The 27,933-nt window shown below is 28.6% G+C and overlaps 1 protein-coding gene across 4 annotated transcripts in view; it reads right to left on the bottom strand.

Moving 5' to 3' along the window:
* The window catches only part of LOC111415470 (optomotor-blind protein-like), a 97,240-nt gene extending 70,360 nt beyond the window's left edge, over nucleotides 1-26,880 (bottom strand). For 3 of the 4 annotated variants that reach the window (XM_023047169.2, XM_023047168.2, XM_071201028.1), the window contains exons 1-2: nucleotides 11,321-11,784; nucleotides 4,490-5,184 (exon numbers count right to left, since the gene is read on the bottom strand). In XM_023047169.2, coding sequence (XP_022902937.1) covers nucleotides 4,490-5,055 — 566 coding nt within the window. In that variant the 5' untranslated portion in view covers nucleotides 5,056-5,184; nucleotides 11,321-11,784. Of the gene's footprint in view, nucleotides 1-4,489; nucleotides 5,185-11,320; nucleotides 11,785-26,466 lie in introns of those variants that run through there. The other variant, XM_071201027.1, reaches the window with a different exon arrangement.
* Nucleotides 26,881-27,933: the final 1,053 nt, after the last annotated feature.

Raw genomic sequence — 27,933 nt, 5'->3', positions numbered from 1 at the left:
TCTTCCAAATTATTGTTCGTATCAAAAAATTTTTCAAATAAAACTTGCTCAGAATTAAACAAGGAACAGTGTTTGTAGACATCATTTTTGAAAATTATGACTTTTTTAATTTCCCTGTGAATAGTACAAAAAATCGAATTCACAATTATCTTCCAAATTATTGTTTGTATCAAAAAAATTTTCAAATAAAACTTGTTCAGAATTAAACAAGGAACAACGTTTGTAGGCAACATTTTTTCAAATTATCGATTTTTTATTTTCCCTGTGAATAGTACAAAAATTAAATTCACGATTATCTTCCAAATTATTGTTTGTATCAAAAAAATTTTTAAGTAAAACTTGTTCAGAATTAAATAGGGAACAACGTTTGTAGGCAACATTTTTTCAAATTATTGATTTTTTAATTTCCCTGTGAATAGTACAAAAATTAAATTCACGATTATCTTCCAAATTATTGTTTGTATCAAAATATTTTTCAAATAAAACTTGTTCAGAATTAAACAAGGAACAACGTTTGTAGGCAACATTTTTTCAAATTATCGATTTTTTTTATTTTCCCTGTGAATAGTACAAAAATTAAATTCAAAATTATCTTCCAAATTATTGTTTGTATTAAAAAATTTATCAAATAAAACTTGTTCAGAATTAAACAAGGAACAGTGTTTGTAAGCACCATTTTTTAAAATTATTGATTTTTTAATTTCCCTGTGAATAGTATAAAAAATCGAATTCACGATTATCTTCCTAATTATTGTTTGTATCAAAATATTTTTCAAATAAAACTTGTTCAGAATTAAACAAGGAACAACGTTTGTAGGCAACATTTTTTCAAATTATTGATTTTTTAATTTCCCTGTGAATAGTACAAAAATAAAATTCACGATTATCTTCCAAATTATTGTATGAATCAAAAAATTTTTCAAATAAAACTTGCTCAGAATTAAACAAGGAACAATGTTTGTAGGCAACATTTTTTCAAATTATCGATTTTTTATTTTCCCTGTGAATAGTACAAAAAATCGAATTCACGATTATCTTCCTAATTATTGTTTGTATCAAAAAGTTTTTCAAATAAAACTTGCTCAGAATTAAACAAGGAACAACGTTTGTAGGCAACATTTTTTCAAATTATCGATTTTTTATTTTCCCTGTGAATAGTACAGAAATGAAAATCAAGATTATCTTCCTAATTATTATTTGTATCAAAATATTTTTCAAATAAAACTTGTTCAAAATTAAACAAGGAACTACTTTTATAAGCACCATTATTTAAAATTATCAATTTTTTAAATTCCCTTTGAACAGTATATACAGGGTGATTCAAAAAACCGCTGACAGACTTCTAGGGCAGGTAATACATCAAAAATTAAGATGAAAAGTCTACATTATCTGCAATAAAAAGCCCTTTTTTAAAAATATTTTCAACTCCACTGCTAATTTTGTCAAACGGGCAGTATTTTCATGTAAACTGATCAATTATCTATCAATTGGTCTCTTACAAAACTTTGATTAAAGCAACAGTTTTTGATTGAATTAACAAATTTTCTACAAACGTAGAAATGTCCAATTGATAGATAATTGATCACTTTACACGCGTAGAGAGTAATGGCGTAGACAATATTTCTAAAAAAGTGTTTTTTTATTGCAGATAATGTTTAATTTTAAAGAAACTTTGATCTGCTATATCTCGCCAACGAGGCATTTCCGACCCCATGTATATTAAGACTATTCATCGTAATTTTTTTTGTATTATCTACTCTAGAAGTCTGTCAGCGGTTTTTTGAATCACCCTGTAAATAGAATTCAAGATTATCTTCCTAATTATTGTTTATATCAAAATATTTTTCAAATAAAACTTGTTCAGAATTAAACAAGGAACAACGTTTGTAGGCATCATTTTTGAAAATTATGACTTTTTTAATTTCCCTGTGAATAGTACAAAAAATCGAATTCACGATTATCTTCCAAATTATTGTTTGTATCAAAAAATTTTTCAAATAAAACTTGCTCAGAATTAAACAAGGAACAACGTTTGTAGGCAACATTTTTTCAAATTATCGATTTTTTTATTTTCCCTGTGAATAGTACAAAAATAAAATTCACGATTATCTTCCAAATTATTGTTTGTATCAAAAAATTTTTCAAATAAAACTTGCTCAGAATTAAACAAGGAACAACGTTTGTAGGCAACATTTTTTCAAATTATCGATTTTTTAATTTCCCTGTGAATAGTACAAAAAATCGAATTCACGATTATCTTCCAAATTATTATTTGTATCAAAAAATTTTTTAAGTAAAACTTGTTCAGAATTAAACAAGGAATAACGTTTGTAGGCAACATTTTTTCAAATTATCGATTTTTTTTATTTTCCCTGTGAATAGTACAAAAATGAAATTCACGATTATCTTCCAAATTATTGTTTGTATCAAAAAATTTTTCAAATAAAACTTGCTCAGAATTAAACAAGGAACAACGTTTGTAGGCAACATTTTTTCAAATTATCGATTTTTTAATTTCCCTGTGAATAGTACAAAAAATCGAATTCACGATTATCTTCCAAATTATTATTTGTATCAAAAAATTTTTTAAGTAAAACTTGTTCAGAATTAAACAAGGAATAACGTTTGTAGGCAACATTTTTTCAAATTATCGATTTTTTATTTTCCCTGTGAATAGTACAAAAATTAAATTCACGATTATCTTCCAAATTATTGTTTGTATCAAAAAATTTTTCAAATAAAACTTGCTCAAAATTAAACAAGGAACAACGTTTGTAGGCAACATTTTTTCAAATTATCGATTTTTTAATTTCCCTGTGAATAGTACAAAAATGAAATTCACGATTATCTTCCAAATTATTGTTTGTATCAAAAAATTTTTCAAATAAAACTTGCTCAGAATTAAACAAGGAACAACGTTTGTAGGCAACATTTTTTCAAATTATCGATTTTTTTATTTTCCCTGTGAATAGTACAAAAATTAAATTCACGATTATCTTCCAAATTATTGTTTGTATCAAAAAATTTTTCAAATAAAACTTGCTCAGAATTAAACAAGGAACAACGTTTGTAGGCAACATTTTTTCAAATTATCGATTTTTTTTTATTTTCCCTGTGAATAGTACAAAAATGAAATTCACGATTATCTTCCAAATTATTGTTTGTATCAAAAAATTTTTCAAATAAAACTTGCTCAGAATTAAACAAGGAACAACGTTTGTAGGCAACATTTTTTCAAATTATCGATTTTTTTATTTTCCCTGTGAATAGTACAAAAATTAAATTCACGATTATCTTCCAAATTATTGTTTGTATAAAAAAATTTTTCAAATAAAACTTGTTCAGAATTAAACAAGGAACAACGTTTGTAGGCAACATTTTTTCAAATTATCGATTTTTTGTTTTCCCTGTGAATAGTACAAAAATGAAAGATTATCTTCCTAATTATTGTTTGTATTAAAAAATTTTTCAAATAAAACTTGTTCAGAATTAAACAAGGAACAGTGTTTGTAGGCAACATTTTTTCAAATTATCGATTTTTTATTTTCCCTGTGAATAGTACAAAAATGAAATTCACGATTATCTTCCAAATTATTGTTTGTATCAAAAAATTTTTTAAGTAAAACTTGTTCAGAATTAAACAAGGAACAACGTTTGTAGGCAACATTTTTTCAAATTATCGATTTTTTATTTTCCCTGTGAATAGTACAAAAATGAAATTCACGATTATCTTCCAAATTATTGTTTGTATCAAAAAATTTTTCAAATAAAACTTGCTCAGAATTAAACAAGGAACAACGTTTGTAGGCAACATTTTTTCAAATTATCGATTTTTTAATTTCCCTCTGAATAGTATAAAAATAGAATATCAGATTATCTTCCAAATTATTGTTTGTATCAAAAAATTTTTCAAATAAAACTTGTTCAGAATTAAACAAGGAACAACGTTTGTAGGCAACATTTTTTCAAATTATTGATTTTTTAATTTCCCTGTGAATAGTACAAAAATGAAATTCAAGATTATCTTCCTAATTATTGTTTGTATCAAAATATTTTTCAAATAAAACTTGTTTAGAATTACAAGAGCAACAACTTTTATAAGCACCATTTTTTAAAATTACCAACTTTATAATCTCCCTGTGAACAGCATAAAAATCGAATTCAAAATTATCTTCCTAATTATTGTTTGTATCAAAATATTTTTCAAATAAAACTTGTTAAAAATTAAAAAAGGAACAACTTTTGTCACAACAATTTTTTTAAATCATTAATTTTTTAGTTTCAAATGTTGTTAAAGCGTATAACATCAAATTTGACCTCAAACTGTTTATGAATAAATTATTTATGGGAAATTAAAAAAAAATAAAAGGAAGAAAATGCGTGTTAACGTATTTCCTTTGCCGACATGTGGGTTAAAAATAGTAAAAAAAATGTTTATTTGATATTGTTTAAAAATCGTGTTAATTTTTCGAATAGTTGTAATTCTTACCTTCCGCTTTTTGTGATAACCATCTCCGTCCCCAGTTTATGAAACTTCTCCCATAAATCCTTCCCTTCCAACGTCACCTTCGGATCGTCCACAACACCATCTTCCTCGGGTTGAACTGCTCTTAACGGTCTCACCATAGCCGGATGATGATTATGGGCGGCGACCGCCGCCGCTAAAACGACGTCTTCGGCGGTGGTGTAAGGATGAGCACCTAGAGCCGCTGCATGTGGGTTGTGTGGTCCGCCGATTTTTGGAATTAAAGTTCCCGGGTAACAACCGTGACCTTGTCCGAAAGCGGCTAAAGCTGCAGCGGGAAAATATGCAGCTGGAGTTGCGGGGGCCGCTGCTGGCGCCGGCGCCTGCTGCGCCCCCGAGGCCGCCGTCAGCAAACTGCTGACACTAAAATCTGTCTGCCTGGGTAACTGCAGGAATGGGTGGTAGGCCATCGATGACGTGGCCGTCGTGGCCGTTGCTGGATCGCTGATGCCGTCGACGACGTCGCTGTCGTCGTCGCCGCCGTCTCCTCTTCTCAATTTGTCGGGGGCGGCGCCCGTCTCGAAACGCATTTGGCGGCGATCAGTTGTGACAACGGCCACAGCATATGATTCCAAGTTTTTTTAAAAAAAGGGTCAAACTTAACTTCTTAAAGTTAATAATTACTTCTTCTTTATTACACTTTTTTCGTTTTCAATAATCTGAAATTAAAACGAACACTAAATTAAACGTTTTTATCTTTTTAACCTCACATTTTTACATTTCAAAGATTTGACAGTTATAAATTTAGTTTTAAATTACTACCAACTTAGAAAATTAAAAAGTCACTATTACAATATAAATAATAATACATTTTTATTAAAATTAAATTATTAAAATAATTTTAATTTAATCATCAATTAAACGTTATTAAACGTTTTTATTTTATTTAAAAACAATTTTATTCCGATTTCGAACCAACCTCGGAGACAAACGTGAAGTTAACCGCATTAATGTCGCTGTCAAAAAATTTGACGTCCACGTTAGTGAGTTTAAATTGAAGAAATAACAGTTTTCTCTGTTAATATAGCAAAAGTATTCGTTATCTTCGCCTAAGTTGAAGTTATTAAGAGTGTGTTGCTTCCAAAGTTGATATTGAGTAAGGTTAGTGTACAAATAATCATGATTAATCTTATAATGCTATAATTTTAGCCCTATATGCTTATTACATTTGAAAGGAATCGAGATATTTGTGTACAATTAATAATTGTGTACTTAAGAAACGAATTATTAACCAAGGCGAGTTTGAGGTTGATGAAAATCTTGATTATTGTGATATTTAAATCAAATACTGTAAATAGATTCTTGTAGATAGAAGATATGTACAAAAATGCTTCAATTTGAGCCATATAAGTTAAACAACGAATCACAAGATGAGGATTAAAACAAATTTGGCTAAAAACATGAAATATTCAATCAGCTAGAGTAAGTATTCAAAATTTCTTTCGTTTTTGAGGTTATTAAAGTGACGTTTAATTCTGTCTTGCAACTGTTGAGGTGAATATAAATTAAAAAATGTATAAATTATTTTTCAACACCTTGTATCTTGAATACGGATGCATTTTTTGCTAAAAGTACGTCATTATAGCTGATGTCGCTTGCGGCCGAGGCGCTACAAATATTTTATATACCGGGTGTCCGATTAGTGTGATATCGGACGATATCTCCTTACAGGGTGTCGCTAGAAGAAAATGTTTATATATAAAGTTGTTTGGTGCTCGAAGGTGCATAACCTAAAAATATTTTTGTTTATACAAGGTGTTCCAAAAACAAAGTACAAGGTACAACTTCGTACATTTAAATGGACCACCCCATATTTTATTATATTTTTGAATTACCCTTAAAATTCGACATACTTTTTGTTAAGCATTACCTATACCAAAATTTTACCGTTTTTGAAATATTCAACATTTTGTATATACACATTTGTACATAAACTACAGGGTGTTCGTAATATTGTACTCAATACCAGAAACTTGAAATAGCTATATCTCATTTTTTTTAAATGGAATGCCTCATATTTTTTTGTCTTAAATTATTCACCAAGTAATAAGGCTTCTTTTTTATAAAGCATGTCCTATACCTATTTGCAATAGTTATCAAGTTATTTATAGGACAATAGGTACGAAGTTACGAATATTACGAAGTTCTACCTTGTACTTTGTTTTTGCAACAACCTGTATAAACAAAAATATTTTTGGGTTATGCACCTTCGAGCACCAAACAACTTTATATATAAACATTTTCTTCTAGCGACACTCTGTAAGGAAATATCGTCCGATATCGCACTAATTGGACACCTGTATATATAGCAACCTCATTTTATGATTAAGACTTGGGTTGGGTTAGCGGAGATATTTTTTGATGACAGCATGTCATTGTAGATGATGTCGCTTGCGGTCGAGGCGCTACTAACACTTTATATATATACAGTGTGTCCCAGGATAGATGCTGCAAGAGGTATAATGACTTAAAAATTTATGATACGGAAAAATTTTATTAAGAAAAGTTGTTCAAAATGAGAAATTATGGTCTTATACAAAATTTCAGAAGGATCTATCTACTTTGGTTGAACTACCACATTTTAATTTAAATACATAAATATTATATAGTAATTGAAATGTGAACTATGGAGGAGAAGGGAAGAGGGGACAAATAGTATTTTAATTGATGTAAAAATTGCAAAATTAATACAATAAAACTCTTAGTTGTGGTAGTGCAATGGTGAAATGTGAACTAAAACTGAGGGATAGTGCAATTTATTTGTATTATCTCTTAGTAATTAAATATGGTGGTTTAATCAATGTAGGTAGATATTTTGCCGTATCATGAACAAAAAGCTTACTTTACCTGAACTCAAAATAGATTTCGTTTCACTATCAAGTGCGAGTTGATTTTCAAAATATGAAAATATACTTAAAATTCTCTCCACACCAAGCAGGGCTTAATTCCTCAGCATTAAATTAAAATTCAGAAATTTTTAAATCATTATACCTCTTGTAACATCTTTCCTGGGACACACTGTATATATATATATATATATAAACCTCACTTTATGATTAAGACTTGGGTTGGGTTGGATTACCAAGTGGTTTGCGGCTGAGGCGCTACAAACACTTTATATATATCAACCTCATTTTATATATATATATATATATATATAGATAGATAGACTCGCTTGCGGGGCTATCTATATTGTCTATATTAATGTCTATATTACTGTTGATTTCTATGTTACCGATGATAATGATAAAGTTGTAAGTGGAATTGGGCAAATAAAAGTTAAGGAAATGCTACTAGACGATTAAATGTGTTCTATGGAGCTAACAAATAATCAAGCGAACTAAAATCCGAATATATAAGACAGTGTCAATCATAAAATGAGGTTGAGGCATAAAAAGTATATAAGAAAACCGATTCTGATACATTAATTTTATAAATAATATAAATATGACACTTAATAATAAATATATAAAGTATTAATTGTAGCGCCTCGCCCGCAAGCGACCTCGACTACAATATTTACCCATCAGCTAATAAATATATATATTATATATATATTATATATATATATATATATATATATATATAGTATATATTAATCTCATTTTACGATTAACAGCTTTGATTGCAGAGCCTCGCCCGCAAGCGACCTCGGCTTTTGTATTTAAATCGGCAAAGATAAAACATTGGTATACAATTAACAATTAAGATAGCAAACACATTTATTAGTTGATGGGTAGATATTGTAGCCGAGGCGCAACAAACACTTTATATGTATCAACCTCATTTTACAATTAACAATGTTGATTGCAGAGCCTCGCCCGCAAGCGACCTCGGCTTTTGTATTAAAATTGGCGAAGATGAGACATTGCCATTTGGATATACAACTAACAATTAAGATAGCAAAGACATTTTTTGCTGAAAGTACGTCATTATAGCTGATGTCGCTTGCGGCCGAGGCGCTACAAATATTTTATATATATATAGCAACCTCATTTTATGATTAAGACTTGGGTTGGTTTGAGTTGAGTTGAGTTAGCCAAGATATTTTTTGATGACAGCATATCATTGTAGATGATGTCGCTTGCGGCCGAGGTGCTACCAACACTTTATATATATATACAATATATATATCAATCTTATTTTACGATTAACAGTTTTGACTCCAAAATTTTTATATTTATTAGATATATATTAGCTAAATATGTAGACATTTATTAGCTGATGGGTAGATATTGTAGCCGAGGCGCTACAAACACTTTATATATATCAACCTCATTTTACAATTAATAATTTTGATTGCAGAGCCTCGCCCGCAAGCGACCTCGGCTTTTGTATTAAAATTGGCGAAGATGAGACATTCCCATTTTGGTATACAACTAACAATTAAGATAGCAAAGACATTTTTTACTAAAAGTACGTCATTATAGCTTTGCGGCCGAGGCGCTACAAATATTTTATATATATAGCAACCTCATTGTATGATTAAGACTTGGGTTGGCTTGAGTTGAGTTAGCGAAGATATTTTTTGATGACAGCATATCATTGTAGATGATGTCGCTTGCGGCCGAGGCGCTACCAACACTTTATATATATATATATCAATCTTATTTTACGATTAACAGTTTTTACTCCAAAATTTTTATATTTATTAGAAATATATTAGCTAAATATGTAGACATTTATATATTTAGATATTGTAGCCGAGGCGCTACAAACACTTTATATATATCAACCTCATTTTACGATTAACAATTTTGATTACAGAGCCTCGCCCGCAAGCGACCTCGGCTTTTGTATTAAAATTGACGAAGATGAGACATTCCCATTTTGGTATACAACTAACAATTAAGATAGTAAAGACATTTTTTGCTAAAGGTACGTCATTATAGCTAATGTCGTTTGCGGCCGAGGCGCTACAAATATTTTATATATATAGCAACCTCATTTTATTATTAAGACTTGGGTTGGCTTGAGTTGAGTTAGCGAAGATATTTTTTGATGACAGCATATCATTGTAGATGATGTCGCTTGCGGCCGAGGTGCTACCAACACTTTATATATATCAACCTCATTTTACAGTTAACAATTTTGATTGCAGAGCCTCGCCCGCAAGCGACCTCGGCTTTTGTATTAAAATTGGCGAAGATGAGACATTGCCATTTTGGAATACAACTAACAATTAAGATATCAAAGACATTTTTTACTAAAAGTACGGCGTTATAGCTAATGTCGCTTGCGGCCGAGGCGCTACAAATATTATATATATATATATATATATATATATATATATATATCAATCTCATTTTACAATTAACAGTTTTGGCTCCAAAATTTTTATATTTTTAGAAATATATTAGCTAGATATGTAGCTACAATTAACACTTTATATATTTATTATTAAGTGTCATATTTATATTATTTATAAAATTAATGAATCAGAATCGGTTTTCTTATATACTTTTTATGCCTCAACCTCATTTTATGGTTGACACCGTCTTATATATTCGGATTTTAGTTCGCTTGATTATTTGTTAGCTCACAACACATTTAATCATCTGGTAGCATTTCTTTAGCTTTTAATTGCCCAATTCCACTTATAACTTTATCATTATCATCCCCGGCATTCGATATTTTAATTCCACCATGTATTATTGATATAGTTTGATATAGTTTTGAGTCCAGAGATATACAAGTAACAATTGCGTTCTAACATAGCAAAGAAATCGAAATTTTAATTTCCCTGTGAATAGTACAAAAATGGAATATAGTATTATTTTCTTAATTATTGTTTGTATCAAAATATTTTTTAAATAAAACTTGTTCAGAATTAAACAAGGAACAGGGTTTGTAGGCATCATTTTTGAAAATTATCAATTTTTTAATTTCCCTGTGAATAGTACAAAAAATCGAATTCGCGATTATTTTCATAATTATTGTTCGTATCAAAAAATTTTTTAAATAAAACTTGTTCAGAATTAAACAAGGAACAGTGTTTGTAGGCATCATTTTTTTAAATTACCGATTTTTCAATTTCCCTGTGAATAGTACAAAAAATCGAATTCGCGATTATTTTCATAATTATTGTTTGTATCAAAAAATTTTTCAAATAAAACTTGTTCAGAATTAAACAAGGAACAGTGTTTAAGGAAATGCTATCAGATATATATATATATATATATATTTTATCAATCATATATATAATTTTGTGAAGATATTGCAATTTTAGTATAGAATTAAAAATTAAACAAAGCAATCTCAGTTTATATATATAATTCGACGTTATTAACATTATTAGCGTATTGAAGTTAACTCAAACATTTCGTTTCGCCTCAAGCTTTTATATCTAAACCTACAAAGATAAAACACCACAAAAAATTCTTAGCGAAATTCGCAGTCGATATTCAAAAACATAGGGGTTTTTAATTGAGGATACTTTCAATTTCAAATTATATATATATATCGAAATGATAAAAAAAAATAACATGAGACTTGATTAGCACCACGCTAAATCTAATCATGATGTACAAGCGAAGCTAAAATAGTTAATTCATTTTGGATTAGCTTTGAAGATACTTTTTCAAAGTTAAAAGAACCCAATTAAACCAAACTATTTTTATATCACGATTTAATACAATCAATTTTTGATTAATTACAACTTTAACCCGGAGTTAACGCTCGATTAACGCTTAGTTAAGCATTTCTAAGCTAACTAAGTGATGATGTAACCTCATTTTATATATATGTATGTTCAAGTTTCCGTCGCCTTAGTTTAAATTAAAAAAAAAATCCTACCTTATTCTTTTCCCCCACAAAAATTATCCTCAAATAATTTTCTGATCACACAAAATAAAAAATCACAAATTTTAAGTCAAATCACTTCATTTTCAGTTTATTTGTTTCAATTCATTTTTGTTTTTTCAGACCCCGTCGCTTAACTTTCCATTATTTTCTTTTTTTTTTTTTGATAAGAATCAAAAAAAAATCTCCTCGGGTTAAATTGTTGTTGTTATTTATTTATTTATTAATTTTTTTCGTCAAATTAAAATAATCACATCAAGTTCTTTTTTCTTCTTCTTATATTATTCTCGGTGTGTCATCAGATTCAAAATGAAAACATAAAAAAAAAAAACCCACAAAAACGCACGCACGATTTTGGTTTTTTCGGTTAAAAAATATTATCGAATAAAAAGGCCGGAATCGCGTCGAGAAAAGAAATCGTTTAGCACCTCCGGTCGCGTACGGTGGCGACGGCGAACTGCCTTCTGCGCGGGCTTCCAGTGGCGGCGGGTTGGAAAGGGGCCCCAGACGAGCGCCGACGCGACCCCAGCTCATTATTGGACGGAAGGCGGGTCGTCGTTTTAGGCCCACGGGTCGCAATTGGCGACCGAGACGTTGAGAAGGTTGGCTCTTTTACAACTCCGGTGTTGTTATCCGGGGAGCGGGGAAATTTTACACCAGAAGGAGGGGAACACCGAACAAATCCAACTATGTACTACAACGAACGCCAAGGATTCAGATCAGATCACAAATTTATTCCAAAAATATTCAAAATTTCATCACTAAAAACTCTATATTATTAAACTTACAAGTTGAGGCACAGCGTATTAGTAACTTTGATTAAAATTTCTTTGAGATATTCGATTTTAAGAGATTAAGCCGAGGCAACCGCGGCTGAGGCGATCTAACATGAAAAATTTTTGACATTTCGATATCAACAGTTGTTTTTATTGGAATGTTGTAACGTATTTAATGTACGCTTAGCAGATGACGCCGAGGCAATCCTCGGGCGATGCGTAATATCGTTATTAAATTCGTAACGTCTTATTTGAAAAAAAAAAGATTTTCTGATTAATAGTATATTTGGACAAATTTTGAATTAATTTCTAGTAATATAATTAATGAAGTAGTAATGCCGAGGCAAAATGTAGAAAGATAATTATATCATAATGCCTCAGCCGGAGGCAACCTCTCCTTCCGATTAAATATAAGTAATCTGTATAATCCGGTATTCTATATACAATACCTAGGCAATTTATAGAATACCTAAAACGTTTAGGTAATATATGAAATATTATTAATTTTATACTTTGCTTTAAAAATTGATAAATACAGACCGAAATCTTTTTATTTTACACATTGCCGGTCGAGCAATAGGTACTCTATGTAATCCCTAGAGTAGGCATATATATATATAGACGGTAACATATATATATATAATATAAACCGGCTTAATTTGGCTAAACAAAATTTTCAACTGTTTAGCTGTCAAACTGTTTAAAATTTACAGCATTTTGATTTTTTAAAATACTCAAAAAAATATTAAAAAAAAAGTATTAAAATACTTTTAAATAACTAGTAAAAATTGACATCAAAGAAAGCGGATTCTGCATTCGAGATTGTAATTACTTTTAACAAAACATTTTTGAAAATTATCATTTTTTTAATTTCCCTGTGAATAGTACAGAAATGAAATTTAAGATTATTTTTCTAATTATTGTTTGTATCAAAATATTTTTCAAACAAAACTTGTTCAGAATTAAAAAAGGAACAAAGTTTGTAGGCATCATTTTTTAAAATTATCAATTTTTTAATTTCCCTGTGAATAGTATAGAAATGAAATTTAAGATTATCTTCCTAATTATTGTTTGCATCAAAATATTTTTCAAATAAAAATTGTTTAGAATTAAACAAGGAACAAAGTTTGTAGGCATCATTTTTGAAAATTATCAATTTTATAATTTCCCTGTGAACAGTACAAAAAATCGAATTCACGATTATCTTCCTAATTATTGCTTGTATCAAAATATTTTTCAAATAAAACTTGTCCAGAATTAAGAAAGGAACAACGTTTATAGGCACTATTTTTTAAAATTATCAATTTTTTAATTTCCCTGTGAATAGTATAGAAATGAAATTTAAGATTATTTCCCTAATTATTGTTTGTATCAAAGTATCTTTTAAATAAATCTTGTTCAGAATTAAAAAAGGAACAAAGTTTGTAGGCATCATTTTTTAAAATTATCAATTTTTTAATTTCCCTGTGAATAGTACAGTACAAAAATGGAATTACGATTATCTTCCAAATTATTGTTTGTATCAAAATATTTTTCAAATAAAACTTGTTTAGAATTAGAAAAGGAACAACTTTTGTTGGAACCATTTTTTAAAATAATCAATTTTTTAATTTCCCTGTGAATAGTATAAAAATGGAATTTAAGATTATCTTTCTAATTATTGCTTGTATCAAAATATTTTTTAAATAAATCTTGTTCAGAATTAAAAAAGGAACAAAGTTTGTAGGCATCATTTCTTAAAATTATGATTTTTTTAATTTCCCTGTGAATAGTACAAAAAATCGAATTCACGATTATCTTCCTAATTATTGTTTGTATCAAAATATTTTTTAAATAAAACTTGTTCAGAATTAAGAAAGGAACAACGTTTGTAGGCAAAATTTTTTCAAATTATCGATTTTTTATTTTCCCTGTGAATAGTACAAAAATGAAATTCACGATTATCTTCCAAATTATTGTTTGTATCAAAAAATTTTTCAAATAAAACTTGCTCAGAATTAAACAAGGAACAACGTTTGTAGGCAAAATTTTTTCAAATTATCGATTTTTTATTTTCTCTGTGAATAGTAAAAAATAGAATATCAGATTATCTTCCCAATTATTGTTTGTATCAAAAAATTTTTTAAATAAAACTTGTTCAGAATTAAACAAGGAACAGTGTTTGTAGGCAACATTTTTTCAAATTATTGATTTTTTATTTTCCCTGTGAATAGTACAAAAATGAAATTCACGATTATCTTCCAAATTATTGTTTGTATCAAAATATTTTTCAAATAAAACTTGTTTAGAATTAGAAAAGGAACAACTTTTGTTGGAACCATTTTTTAAAATAATCAATTTTTTAATTTCCCTGTGAATAGTATAAAAATGGAATTTAAGATTATCTTTCTAATTATTGCTTGTATCAAAATATTTTTCAAATAAAATTTGTTCAGAATTAAAAAAGGAACAACGTTTGTAGGCATCATTTTTTAAAATTATCAATTTTTTAATTTCCCTGTGAATAGTACAAAAAATCGAATTCACGATTATTTTCCTAATTATTGTTTGTATCAAAATATTTTTTAAATAAAACTTGTTCAGAATTAAAAAAGGAACAAAGTTTGTAGGCATCATTTTTTAAAATTATCAATTTTTTAATTTCCCTGTGAATAGTATAAAAATGGAATTCACGATTATCTACCTAATTATTGTTTGTATCCAAAAATTTTTTAAATAAAACTTGTTCAAAATTAAACAAGGAACAGTGTTTGTAGGCATCATTTTTGAAAATTATCAATTTTTTAATTTCTCTGTGAACAGTATACAGGGTGTTCCAGTGACTCGGGGAATAAAATTAACCTCATATACTAGAGCAAAAATGATGACGATCGGTGATAAAAATTTATTATAAAAGTCTTCAAATGGCCAAGATATGGGCCATCAAAGTTCAAAAATGTTAACACATTTTTCTAAATATTTTCAATACCATTTATGGTAGAGCGTTGAAATTTGGTACAGGGTAAACAAATATCAAGCAAAATCATTGAACCAATTTTGACTTTGATCGGGCGGCGGCAACCATGCTATACAGGGAGTCCCTACATTTATTTTTGCAGTTTCTAATAGAAAATTTATTTTAGAAGCTTTTATCACTCTTAGATAATATTGATAAAAATCACCGTTTTCGTGTTAAATGCAAAAATGGTAGGCTCCCATTTCAATAACACTAAAAAAAAGTCTAAGTCTGCCATGACAATTAACAAACGAATTCATTGACAGTTGTAAACACGCTTAGTCGTTTAAACAAATACTAAAAATCTTGTAGTGTTCGAAATGGAAAATTACACGTTTGGAGAACAAACCGATATGCTTTTAACATTGGGTGAATTGATTAAGAGAAAATGGATCACTAAAACATATCTTTCTGAACAACGGCAACCCTAGATCTGTTCGAACTGCTCAATTGGAAGAGTTAATTTTAGAACATGCAGAAGAAAATAGTACCACTAGTATTTCGGACATGGCTTGGCGATTTGGGACGTCAAAAACGACTGTGTGTATTCTTCGAGAACAGCAGCTTTACCCATTTCACTGCTGTAAGGTTCAGGAAGTACAGCTTACCGATTATCCAATTAGATTGGAATATTGCCAGAAAATGCAACAAAAAATACATATAATTTACATAGTTGGGTTGAAGAAAATCCAAAATTTTTCAAAACTTGGAAATCTCAATGGAGATTTTCTCTCAATGTTTGGGCAGGGATTGTTGGTCCCGTTTTCTTGCCGTCAAGACTTGGCCCTACATACCATCAACATTTGGAAGGATTGGACGAGTTCTTAGTGACGTTCCGTTAAATACCAGAAGGGACATGTGGTCTTTTTGAACATTTCCTATAGTATTTTTTATTACTTGTCTTGTTATTTTATGTATTTGTTTTATTTTTTCTGTTAGCGTTGTCGTTAAAATTAAATTTATTGTTTTGTATTATCTTTTATTAAATCAACTAAAACAAATTAAAAAGGGATTTACCTAATCTACACTTGGAAATGTTACATATATAATATTTATGACGGCTCAGTTCGATTTGCACTTGTCATGGCCGACTTAGATTTTTTTTTTAGTGTTATTGAAATCGGAATCTAACATTTTAATATTATCCAAGAGTAATAAAAGTTTCTAAAATAAATTTTCTATTAGAAACTGTAAAAATAAATGTAGGGTTACGATCGAATAAAAAAGTTCTGAGCAAACAAATTTTAGGAACATCCTGTATAGCATTGTTCCCGCGGACCGATCCAACTTATAAATTACCCAATGGTTTTACGTGATATTAGTACCAAATTTCAGCACATTACCATAAATAGTGTTTAAGATATTTAGAAAAATGTGTTAAAATTTCATAATTTTGATGGCCTGTATCTTCGAAATTTTAGGACTTTTACTAATTTTTTTTACATGAATCGTCATCATTTTCACTCTAGTATATGTGGTTAAATTTGTTTCCCGAGTCACCGAAACACCCTGTAGAAATGAAATTTAAGATTATCTTCCTAATTATTGTTTGTATCAAAATATTATTCAAATAAAACTTGTTCAGAATTAAGCAAGGAACAAAGTTTGTAGGCATCATTTTTTAAAATTATCAATTTTTTAATTTCCCTGTGAATAGTACAGTACAAAAATGGAATTACGATTATTTTCCTAATTATTGTTTGTATCAAAATATTTTTCAAATAAAACTTGTTCAAAATTAAACAAGGAACAATGTTTGTAGGCATCATTTTTTAAAATTATCAATTTTTTAATTTCCCTGTGAACAGTGTAGAAATGAAATTTAAGATTATTTTTCTAATTATTGTTTGTATCAAAATATTATTCAAATAAAACTTGTTCAGAATTAAGCAAGGAACAAAGTTTGTAGGCATCATTTTTTAAAATTATCAATTTTTTAATTTCCCTGTGAATAGTACAGTACAAAAATGGAATTACGATTATTTTCCTAATTATTGTTTGTATCAAAATATTTTTCAAATAAAACTTGTTCAAAATTAAACAAGGAACAATGTTTGTAGGCATCATTTTTTAAAATTATCAATTTTTTAATTTCCCTGTGAACAGTGTAGAAATGAAATTTAAGATTATTTTTCTAATTATTGTTTGTATCAAAATATTATTCAAATAAAACTTGTTCAGAATTAAGCAAGGAACAAAGTTTGTAGGCATCATTTTTTAAAATTATCAATTTTTTAATTTCCCTGTGAATAGTACAGTACAAAAATGGAATTACGATTATTTTCCTAATTATTGTTTGTATCAAAATATTTTTCAAATAAAACTTGTTCAAAATTAAACAAGGAACAAAGTTTGTAGGCATCATTTTTTAAAATTATCAATTTTTTAATTTCCCTGTGAACAGTGTAGAAATGAAATTTAAGATTATTTTTCTAATTATTGTTTGTATCAAAATATTTTTCAAATAAAACTTGTTCAAAATTAGGAAAGGAACAACGTTTATAGGCACTATTTTTTAAAATTATCAATTTTTTAATTTCCCTGTGAATAGTATAGAAATGAAATTTAAGATTATCTTCCTAATTATTGTTTACATCAAAATATTTTTTATATAAAACTTGTTCAGAATTAAAAAAGGAACAAAGTTTGTAGGCATCATTTTTTAAAATTATCAATTTTTTAATTTCCCTGTGAATAGTACAAAAAATCGAATTCGCGATTATTTTCTTAATTATTCTTTGCATCAAAATATTTTTTAAATAAAACTTGTTTAGAATTAAGAAGTTTGTAGGCACAATTTTTCAAAATTATAATTTTTTTAATTTCCCTGTGAACAGTATAGAAACGAAATTCAAGATTATTTTCCTAAATATTGTTTGTATCAAAATATTTTTCAAATAAAACCTGTTAAGAATTAAACAAGGAACAACGTTTGTAGGCACCATTTTTTAAAATTATCGTAGATTAAATATATATATACAGTGTGTCCCCGGATAGGTGAAACGACTCATATAAAATGTAAATTTTTTTCGATATTAATTGTCAAACTTTGTGTGTCAGGTAAAGTACCTTTTCTGTTTACAGTATGGTAAAATGTTACTAAGAAATTTTATTCAGAATGAAAAGTTATGGCCATATACAAAGTTTCGGAATATTCGGCCTAGTTTGATAAAACCCATTGTTTATTATTCTCGTCAATAGTACTTTATTACGATTTTTTGTTTTTAGGTTTAGATTATTTGGAAGAAATAAACAAACCGTTCTAAAAATGTTCACAAAAAATTAAGTGTGTGTTCGCCCACAAAAGAAAACAGTTGATCATAGTTAACAGGCCGAAATAGGCCGATCAATCCGAAAATTTGCATATGGCCATAGTTTTTCATTCTGAACAAAACTTCTTAGTGACACTTTCACGTACTGTAAACAGAAAAGCTACTTTATCTGTCACAAAAAGAGTTTTTCTTTCACTGTCAAGGCTTACTTACTTTTAAAAAATTGGGCTAAACCCCAAAAAATGACAATTCATATCGAAACCAACATCGTGCATTCAACATTTTATAACGCATAGTGTTCCAGTAACAAAGATTTATCATAAAATATTGTCAAACAAAATGATAGAAACTTTTCAAAGTTATTATTAAACAACTTTGAATAAAATTAGTCGTTTTTAAAAGTATTTTATACTAAAAAAATATTTACTCAGGTGCTGCGTATTTAATTTGAGCCATAGGATGAAGAATCTACAATTTCTAGATAATCATAATAATTATTAATGATTGTCGGATATTCATCGATTCGTCTAAATATAGCTTAAAAGCATTATTACTTCACAATGATAACAAAAAACCGTCTTTACCAATTGGTCATGCTGTGTAGTAGCAAAAAAATCTTATAACACGATGGCTAAAATGTGTGGAGATTTCAAAATGGTTTATAAAGCGGATATATCAAGTATGATTGCTTCAAAGAAATATTTTGATGACATAGATTTCTTTTCAGGTCATTGTTTGCAGAAATGGCAGAACCTATGCTTCTGCGATTTAATTGTATTGAATCTTGTCTGGCATTAATGTGACCATGAATTATATACAGTATCATTATATTCAGCAAGTCAAAAATAATTTGGTTGTGATTTGGCCAAAGCTCACATCATAGCAGCATATCAGAACAAATTGAGAGGTATTAAAAATTTTTCATAAATTTGATATGATTTGGTCAAATTATATAAAGCACGATTTTGAACCAATTTAGATATAAATTTAGCCCCTCATTTAATTCTTTTTAAACATCTGTTTACCGAATCGAAAAACGACCATTTCCTGTATTACATTCTCTATGTCTTTATATGACGTGTAAACCGCGCTCGCAAACGCACACCAATACATTTCAAAAACCAATAGAAACACATGTTTCAACGCTAACGCTCATTTCCGTTAAAAACCGTTCCCAAACAAGCTTACGTTTTCACCTTTCGATTTTATTATAATAGAATGTTTTAAAACCGATTTAAAATTTTAATTAGAACTAAACGTTAAGCTCGTTTGTCATTTATAATAACCCGTATGTTAAAAATACTTGCTGTCTGCAATTTATGTTGGGTGAAAAAAACGAATTAATTATTTAATTTGTTTGGTTTTAATCCGATTTAGAAATAATTTTGGTTTTAAAAGGGTACATTTTTTTATTTTGCTTCTCGTTGCTCGATGAATATTCATAAGGAAAAATTTAATGAGATTAATGATCCGTGCGGGGTGATTTTTTTAAATAAAACGCCGCGCCGCGTAAAATATTCCACCTTTTTTTAATTAGAAAAACGTCCAACCAAGTTATTTTTTATTTATTAACTTATTATATTAAACTTTACCGACACGTCTTTGTGATTTATAATGTTAAGTTATAATGTGTTTTAAAACTATTACTGCATCTGATGTGAAGTTAGTTCTGTCAAAAGTGACATTTTAATGACATCTTAAAGACAAAATTTACAATTTAACCTTATTTTTGCTACTAATTGACATTCTAATTATCAAATTTGATTATTTTCCATCACATGATGATTTTAATGTCAAAAGTGACACTTAACTGACATCTTAAACATTAAATTTACAATTTTCATTGAGTTTGACATTCTAAATGACATCTCTACCTCATTTTTGACCACCAATTGATATTCTAACTGTCAAATTTGATTATTTTGCATCATATGATGATTTTAATGTCAAAAGTGACACTTAACTGACATCTTAAACATTAAATTTACAATTTTCATAGAGTTTGACATTCTAAATGACATCTCTACCTCATTTTTGACCACCAATTGATATTCCAACTGTCAAAAATGATCATTTTGCACCACATGATGATTTTAATGTCAAAAGTGACATTTAAATGACATCTTATACATTAAATTTACAATTTTCTTACATTTTGACATCTTAAATGACAGTTACACGTCAAGTTGAATCGATAAATGTCATTTTGTCCGTTACATTTGGTAATTTTGCTAATCGTGTAGCTTTTAATATCAATAGTGACGTCTAAATGACAGCTTAAAAACAAATTTCGACTATTTGACATTTTAAATGACATCTTTACCTTATTTTTTTTGCTATCAATTGACATTTTAACTATCAAATTTTATTATTTTGCATCATACGAAGATTTTAATGTCAAAAATGACATTTAAATGACAACTTAAACATTAAATTTACAATTTTCTTAAAATTTGACATTCTAAATGACATCTCTACCTTATTTGTTACTACTAATTGACATTCTAACCGTCAAATTTGATTATTTTGCATCATACGAAGATTTTAATGTTAAAAATGACATTTAAATGACATCTTATACATTAAATTTATAATTTTCTTACAATTTGACATCTTTAATGACAGCTACACGTCAAGTTGAATCGATAAATGTCATTTTATCCGTTAAATTTGGTAATTTTGCTTAACGTGTAGCTTTTAATATCAATAACGACGTCTAAATGACAGCTTAAATACAAAATTCGACTATTTGACATTCTAAATGACATCTTTACCTTACTTTTTTGCTATCAATTGACATTTTAACTATCAAATTTTATTATTTTGCATCATACGAAGATTTTAATGTCAAAAGTGACATTTGAATGACATCTTATACATTAAATTTATAATTTTCTTACAATTTGACATCTTTAATGACAGCTACACGTCAAGTTGAATCGATAAATGTCATTTTATCCGTTAAATTTGGTAATTTTGCTTAACGTGTAGCTTTTAATATCAATAGTGACGTCTAAATGACAGCTTAAAAACAAATTTCGACTATTTGACATTCTAAATGACATCTACCTTATATTTTTTACTATCAATTGACATTCTAAATGTTAAATTTTATTATTTTGCATCATACGAAGATTTTAATGTCAAAAGTGACATTTAAATGACATCTTTTACATTAAATTTACAATTTTCATAGAGTTTGACATTCTAAATGACATCTCCACCTTATTTTTTGCTACTAATTGACATTCTAATTATCAAATTTGATTATTTTGCATCACATGATGATTTTAATGTCAAAAGTGACATTTGAATGACATCTTATACATTAAATTTATAATTTTCTTACAATTTGACATCTTAAATGACAGCTACACGTCAAGTTGAATCGATAAATGTCATTTTATCCGTTAAATTTGGTAATTTTGCTTAACGTATATCTTTTATCATCAATAGTGACGTCCAAATGACAGCTTAAAGACAAAATTCGATTATTTGACATTCTAAATGACATCTTTACCTTATTTTTTTGCTATCAATTGACATTTTAACTATCAAATTTTATTATTTTGCATCATACGAAGATTTTAATGTCAAAAGTGACATTTAACTGACATCTTAAACATTAAATTTACAATTTTCATAGAGTTTGACATTCTAAATGACATCTTTACCTTATTTTTTGCTACTAGTTGATATTCTAACTGTCAAATTTGATTATTTTACATCACATGATGATTTTAATGTCAAAAGTGACATTTGAATGACATCTTTAACATTAAATTTACAATTTTCTTTCATTTTGACATCTTAAATGACAGCTACACGTCAAGTTAAATCGATAAATGTCATTTAACCATTAAATTTGGTAATTTTGCCAAACGTGTATCTTTTAATATCAATAGTGACGTCTAAATGACAGCTTAAAGACAAAATTCGACTATTTCACATTCTAAATGACACCTTTACCTTATTTTTTAATACTAATTGAAATTCTAACTGTCAAATTTGACTATTTTGGATCATATGAAGATGATTAATGTTAAAAGTGACATTTAAATGACATCTTAAACATTAAATTTACAATCTTCATAGAGTTTGACATTCTAAATGACATCTCTACCTCATTTTTGGCCACCAATTAATATTCTAACTGTCAAAAATGATCATTTTGGATCACACGAGGATTTTAATGTCAAAAGTGACATTTGAGTAACAACTTAAAGATTAAATTTAAAATTTTCTTAAAATTTGACATCCTAAATGACATTTTTACCTCATTTCTTGATATCAATTGACATTTTAACTGTCAAATTTGATTATTTTGCATCATACGAAGATGATTAATGTTAAAAGTGACATTTAAATGACATCTTAAATATTAAATTTACAATTTTTTTTAAATTTGACATTCTAAATGACATCTACACCTCATTTTTGACCACCCATTGATATTCTAACTGTCAAAAATGATCATTTTGGATCACACGAGGATTTTAATGTCAAAAGTGATATTTGAGTAACAACTTAAAGATTAAATTTATAATTTTCTTAAAATTTGACATCCTAAATGACATTTTTACCTCATTTTTTGATATCAATTGACATTTTAACTGTCAAATTTGATTATTTTGCATCATACGAAGATTTTAATGTTAAAAGTGACATTTAAATGACATTTTAAATATTAAATTTACAATTTTTTTTTAAATTTGACATTCATTTAATGTCATTAAATGACATCTATACCTCATTTTTGGCCACCAATTAATATTCTAACTGTCAAAAATGATCATTTTGGATCACACGAGGATTTTAATGTCAAAAGTGACATTTGAGTAACAACTTAAAGATTAAATTTAAAATTTTCTTAAAATTTGACATCCTAAATGACATTTCTACCTCATTTTTTGATATCAATTGACATTTTAACTGTCAAATTTGATTATTTTGCATCATACGAAGATTTTAATGTTAAAAGTGACGTTTAAATGACATCTTAAAGATTAAATTTACAATTTTCTTGTATTTTGACATTCTAAATGAAGGCTGCACATCATTTTTGCGAAAAATTGACATTGTAACTGTCAAATTTGGTCATTTTATGTCATAACAAGTACTTTAATGTCAAAAGTGACATTTTTGGGACATCTCAAAGATTAAATTTGTAATTTTCTTATATTTTGACATTCTAAATGAAGGCTGTATATCATTTTTGTGAAAAATTGACATTGTAACTGTCAAATTTAGTCATTTTATGTCATAACAAGAACTTTAATGTCAAAAGTGACATTTTTGTGACATCTCAAAGATTCAATTTGCAATTTTCTTATATTTTGACGTTCTAAATGAAGGCTGCACATAATTTTTGTGAAAAATTGACATTGTAACTGTCAAATTTGGTCATTTTATGCCATAACAAGCACTTTAATGTCAAAAGTGACATTTTTGTGACATCTTAAAGATTAAATTTTCAATTTTCTTGTATTTTGACATTCTAAATGAAGGCTGCACATCATTTTTGTGACAACTTGTCATTGTAACTGTCAAATTTGGTAATTTTGTGCCATAACAAGTACTTTAATGTCAAAAGTGACATTTTTGTGACATCTCAAAGATTCAATTTGCAATTTTCTTGTATTTTGATGTTCTAAATGAAGGCTGCACATAATTTTTGTGAAAAATTGACATTGTAACTGTCAAATTTGGTAATTTTATGCCATAATAAGCACTTTAATGTCAAAAGTGACATTTTTGTGAAATCTTACAGATTAAATTTACAATTTTCTTGTATTTTGACAGTCTAAATGAAGGCTGCACATCATTTTTGTGACAAATTGACATTGTAACTGTCAAATTTGGTCATTTTATGCCATAATAAGCACTTTAATGTCAAAAGTGACATTTTTGGGACATCTCAAATATTAAATTTGCAATTTTCTTCTATTTTGACATTCTAAATGACAGTTGTACATCATTTTTGTAACAAACTGACTCAAATTTTACCATTTTGTATTACGCCAAGTCCTTTAATGTCAAAGATGACACTTGAATGACATCTTATGGACTACATTTGTATTTTTTTTACAGTTTGACATTCTAAATGACAGCTACACATCATTTTTATGACAAATTGACACTGTAACTGTCAAATTTAGTCATTTTATGCCATAATAAGCACTTTAATGTCAAAAGTGACATTTTTGGGACATCTCAAATATTAAATTTGCAATTTTCTTCTATTTTGACATTCTAAATGACAGTTGTACATCATTTTTGTAACAAACTGACTCAAATTTTACCATTTTGTATTACGCCAAGTCCTTTAATGTCAAAGATGACACTTGAATGACATCTTATGTACTACATTTGTATTTTTTTTACAGTTTGACATTCTAAATGACAGCTACACATCACTTTTGTGACAAATTGACATTGTAACTGTCAAATTTAGTCATTTTATGCCATAACAAGCACTTTAATGTCAAAAGTTTTTGTAATTTGTAATTTTCTTCTATTTTGACAGTCTAAATGAAGGCGGCACATCATTTTTGTGACAAATTGACATTGTAACTGTCAAATTTGGTCATTTTATGCCATAACAAGCACTTTAATGTCAGAAGTGACATTTTTGTGACATCTCATAGATTAAATTTGCAATTTTCTTGTGTTTTGACATTCTAAATGAAGGCTGCAAATCATTCTTTTGACAAATTGACGTTATAACTGTCAAAATTGGTCATTTTATGCCATAACTAACATTTAAATATCAAAAACGACATTTGTCTGACATCCTAAAGATTAAATTTGTAATATTCTTGTATTTTGACATTCTAAATGAAGGCTGCACATAATTTTTGTGACAACTTGACATTGTAACTGTCAAATTTGGACATTTTATGCCACAACAAGAACTTTAATGTCAAAAGTGACATTTATCTGACATCTCAAATATTAAATTTGCACTTTTTTTCTATTTTGACATTCTAAATGACACTTGCACATCGTTTTTGTAACAAACTAACTCAAATTTTACCATTTTGTATCACACCAAGTCCTTTAATGTCAAAAATGACATTTGAATGACATCTTAAAGACTAGTTTGACATTCTAAATGACAGCTATACGTCAATTGTCACTATTAATTGACATTTTTCTCATCAAATTTAATAATTTTATTAAAAGTGAAGCTTTTAATATCAAAAATGACCTTTGAATAGCTTCGCAAGGACGAAATTTACAATTTTCTTTTATATGTCAAAAGTGACGTTTGAATTACATTTAAAGACTATTATAATTTCTGGAATGTTTTTTTTTCGAATTTGAATACTACGAGTTTGAGGTTAATCCATTATTTCACAGATATTATCTCCACAACAGGTATCTCATCAATTAAGAGTATCTAGTCCTCTTACTGCAGTAGGTAGACTTCTGTTAGCAGTATCTAGTCTTCTGCCAGCAGCATATAGTCTTCTGCATTCAATAAGTAGTCTTATAAAACTAGTATTTAGTCTTTTGCAACCAGTAGGCAGTATCTATATAACAATTAATAGTTTTTAATCTTCTGCCAGCAGTATTTAGTCTTCTGCCAACAATATCTAGTCTTCTACATGCAATGGGTTGTCTTTTAGAAGCAACATTTAGACCTCTACAATCAATATCTAGTCTTAGGCAGCAGTATCTTTTGAAACAAGTAAGTGGTCTTCCCCAATTAGTACTTATTAATCTTCTAAGTAGTATTTAGTCTTTATTAGCAGCTTTTAACTTTATGCCAGAATTGAGTAGTCTTCTGCAAGCAGTTTCTAGTCATCTGCAGGTAATATCTAAGCAGTATCTAAATGGTTTATGACGTTTTGGCTAAGTGATGCATAAAAAAAATCGAAACAACCGGTTTCTCAACCGCTACTTCTAAATGGCTTTACATCGTTGCTCAGTTAGCAAGTATAAATCGATATTACCACTCGAACAACGCTGTATGTGTCACTTATAATTCGCGACATCATTTATGACGGAAAGTTATCGAAACTTAATGTTAGGTTTGTCAAATTTTTGACAACTATCTGTCATTTAAACGTCAAATTGGAGTGAATTACTTACATAATTAATTTTTCGATTATCACATTTTTAATATCATGTTTTTTATTTCACTTTTAATGTTACACATAAATCACACAAATCCACCACAATTTCGAAACGATCATTTTTGGCACAAAATTAAAATCGCGAAAAAAATTTCGACCCCGCTTCGAAACGAACCGTCACAGATCGACGTCAGCCGTGGAACTGAGACGCCCTGCGTCGAAGTTGGCGTCGTTTTTATTCGAAAACGGCGTCGTCGCCGTCCTCGATTTGCGCGTAAATCAATTAATTATCAAAACAATATAAAATTGTTATTTGAAACAAAAAAAATCCTCCTTCCCCTTAACAAGCACAAAAACACATACACCAAGTCAAGTTGAGATAAAAGCACGAAACATTTTGATATAAACGCAGCGAAAACAAACGAGCAGCGAGTAAATTGATAAAAGCTCGGGAAAACCACCATTTAATGCCAGCACGTTGTAGCCACGCCCATCTCTTTTCAAAATTCAATCCCCACCACCAACACTAGAGGACCATCATCGTCGCGTCGCCGGCAAAGCCGACTTTTCGACCGTGTGTTTTGGACTTGACGGTGACTCGAGGGTGGTGGGGGAAACGATACGCCTCCTTCTCTTTTCCGTTGTGATATGATTGTGATAATTCTGAATCGAACACAACTCGATCGGATCGGATCGGATCGGATCGTTTCGGTTCGAATCGGAAAAGATCGGGTATAAACTAAATTAATTCTTAGATTTAAATTAAACGACAACAAAAAATATAAGATAATTGGATTAAGAAAGATTTGGAGTTGAAAGGGGGGAATGATGGTGAGATAGGTGGGGGGATGTGGGAGGAGGTTTTTTTATTGGGTTCGATTGGATGTGGGTGTTTTTATGGTTAGTAATTTTTGTAATGTTGGGAATTATCTAGTTAACGAGATGGCACATGTCAAAATAATTTTCTTGGATTGCTTTTTTACGACTCTCTTCACGTTCTCTCTCTTTCTTCTTTTAATGATCGATATAAATTTTTGTGTTATTCTTCTCTTTATTTCTTTTTAGTGCTGATAAGAAACGATGCAAAAGTAGACAAGATTCCAGATTAATAGGGATAATATTGAGAGAATCCAAGAGATATCGAAGCTGATGTTGATACATGATAAAGAAGAGTTGAGGGATTACAAGGAGGATGCCTAAACATATCAAGGATGATGTTGAGCGAAAAAGACATGTCAAGAAGAATGTTAGAAACGACGTTGGGAAGTATAAAGCATGTTATTTAAGGATAAGAAACAATATTTAGAGATATTAAGTACAATATTGAGAAGAGCTGACTGACGATAAAGGTGTTATGAAAGGTAAGTGATGGAATGTGTTAGGATATTGATTGGTGATAAAGATATTAAGAAAGTTAGTAGAATTATTGCACGATTTATTAAATTTTACAAAAAAAAATAATGTTTTTCTGGTTTATTATGGT

This window comes from Onthophagus taurus, unplaced genomic scaffold (assembly GCF_036711975.1).
Source record: "Onthophagus taurus isolate NC unplaced genomic scaffold, IU_Otau_3.0 ScKx7SY_16, whole genome shotgun sequence".
NCBI classification, from domain to species: domain Eukaryota; kingdom Metazoa; phylum Arthropoda; class Insecta; order Coleoptera; family Scarabaeidae; genus Onthophagus; species Onthophagus taurus.
The sequence above is the reverse complement of the archived record's forward strand: the minus strand, read 5'-3'. Positions and strand labels throughout refer to the sequence as shown.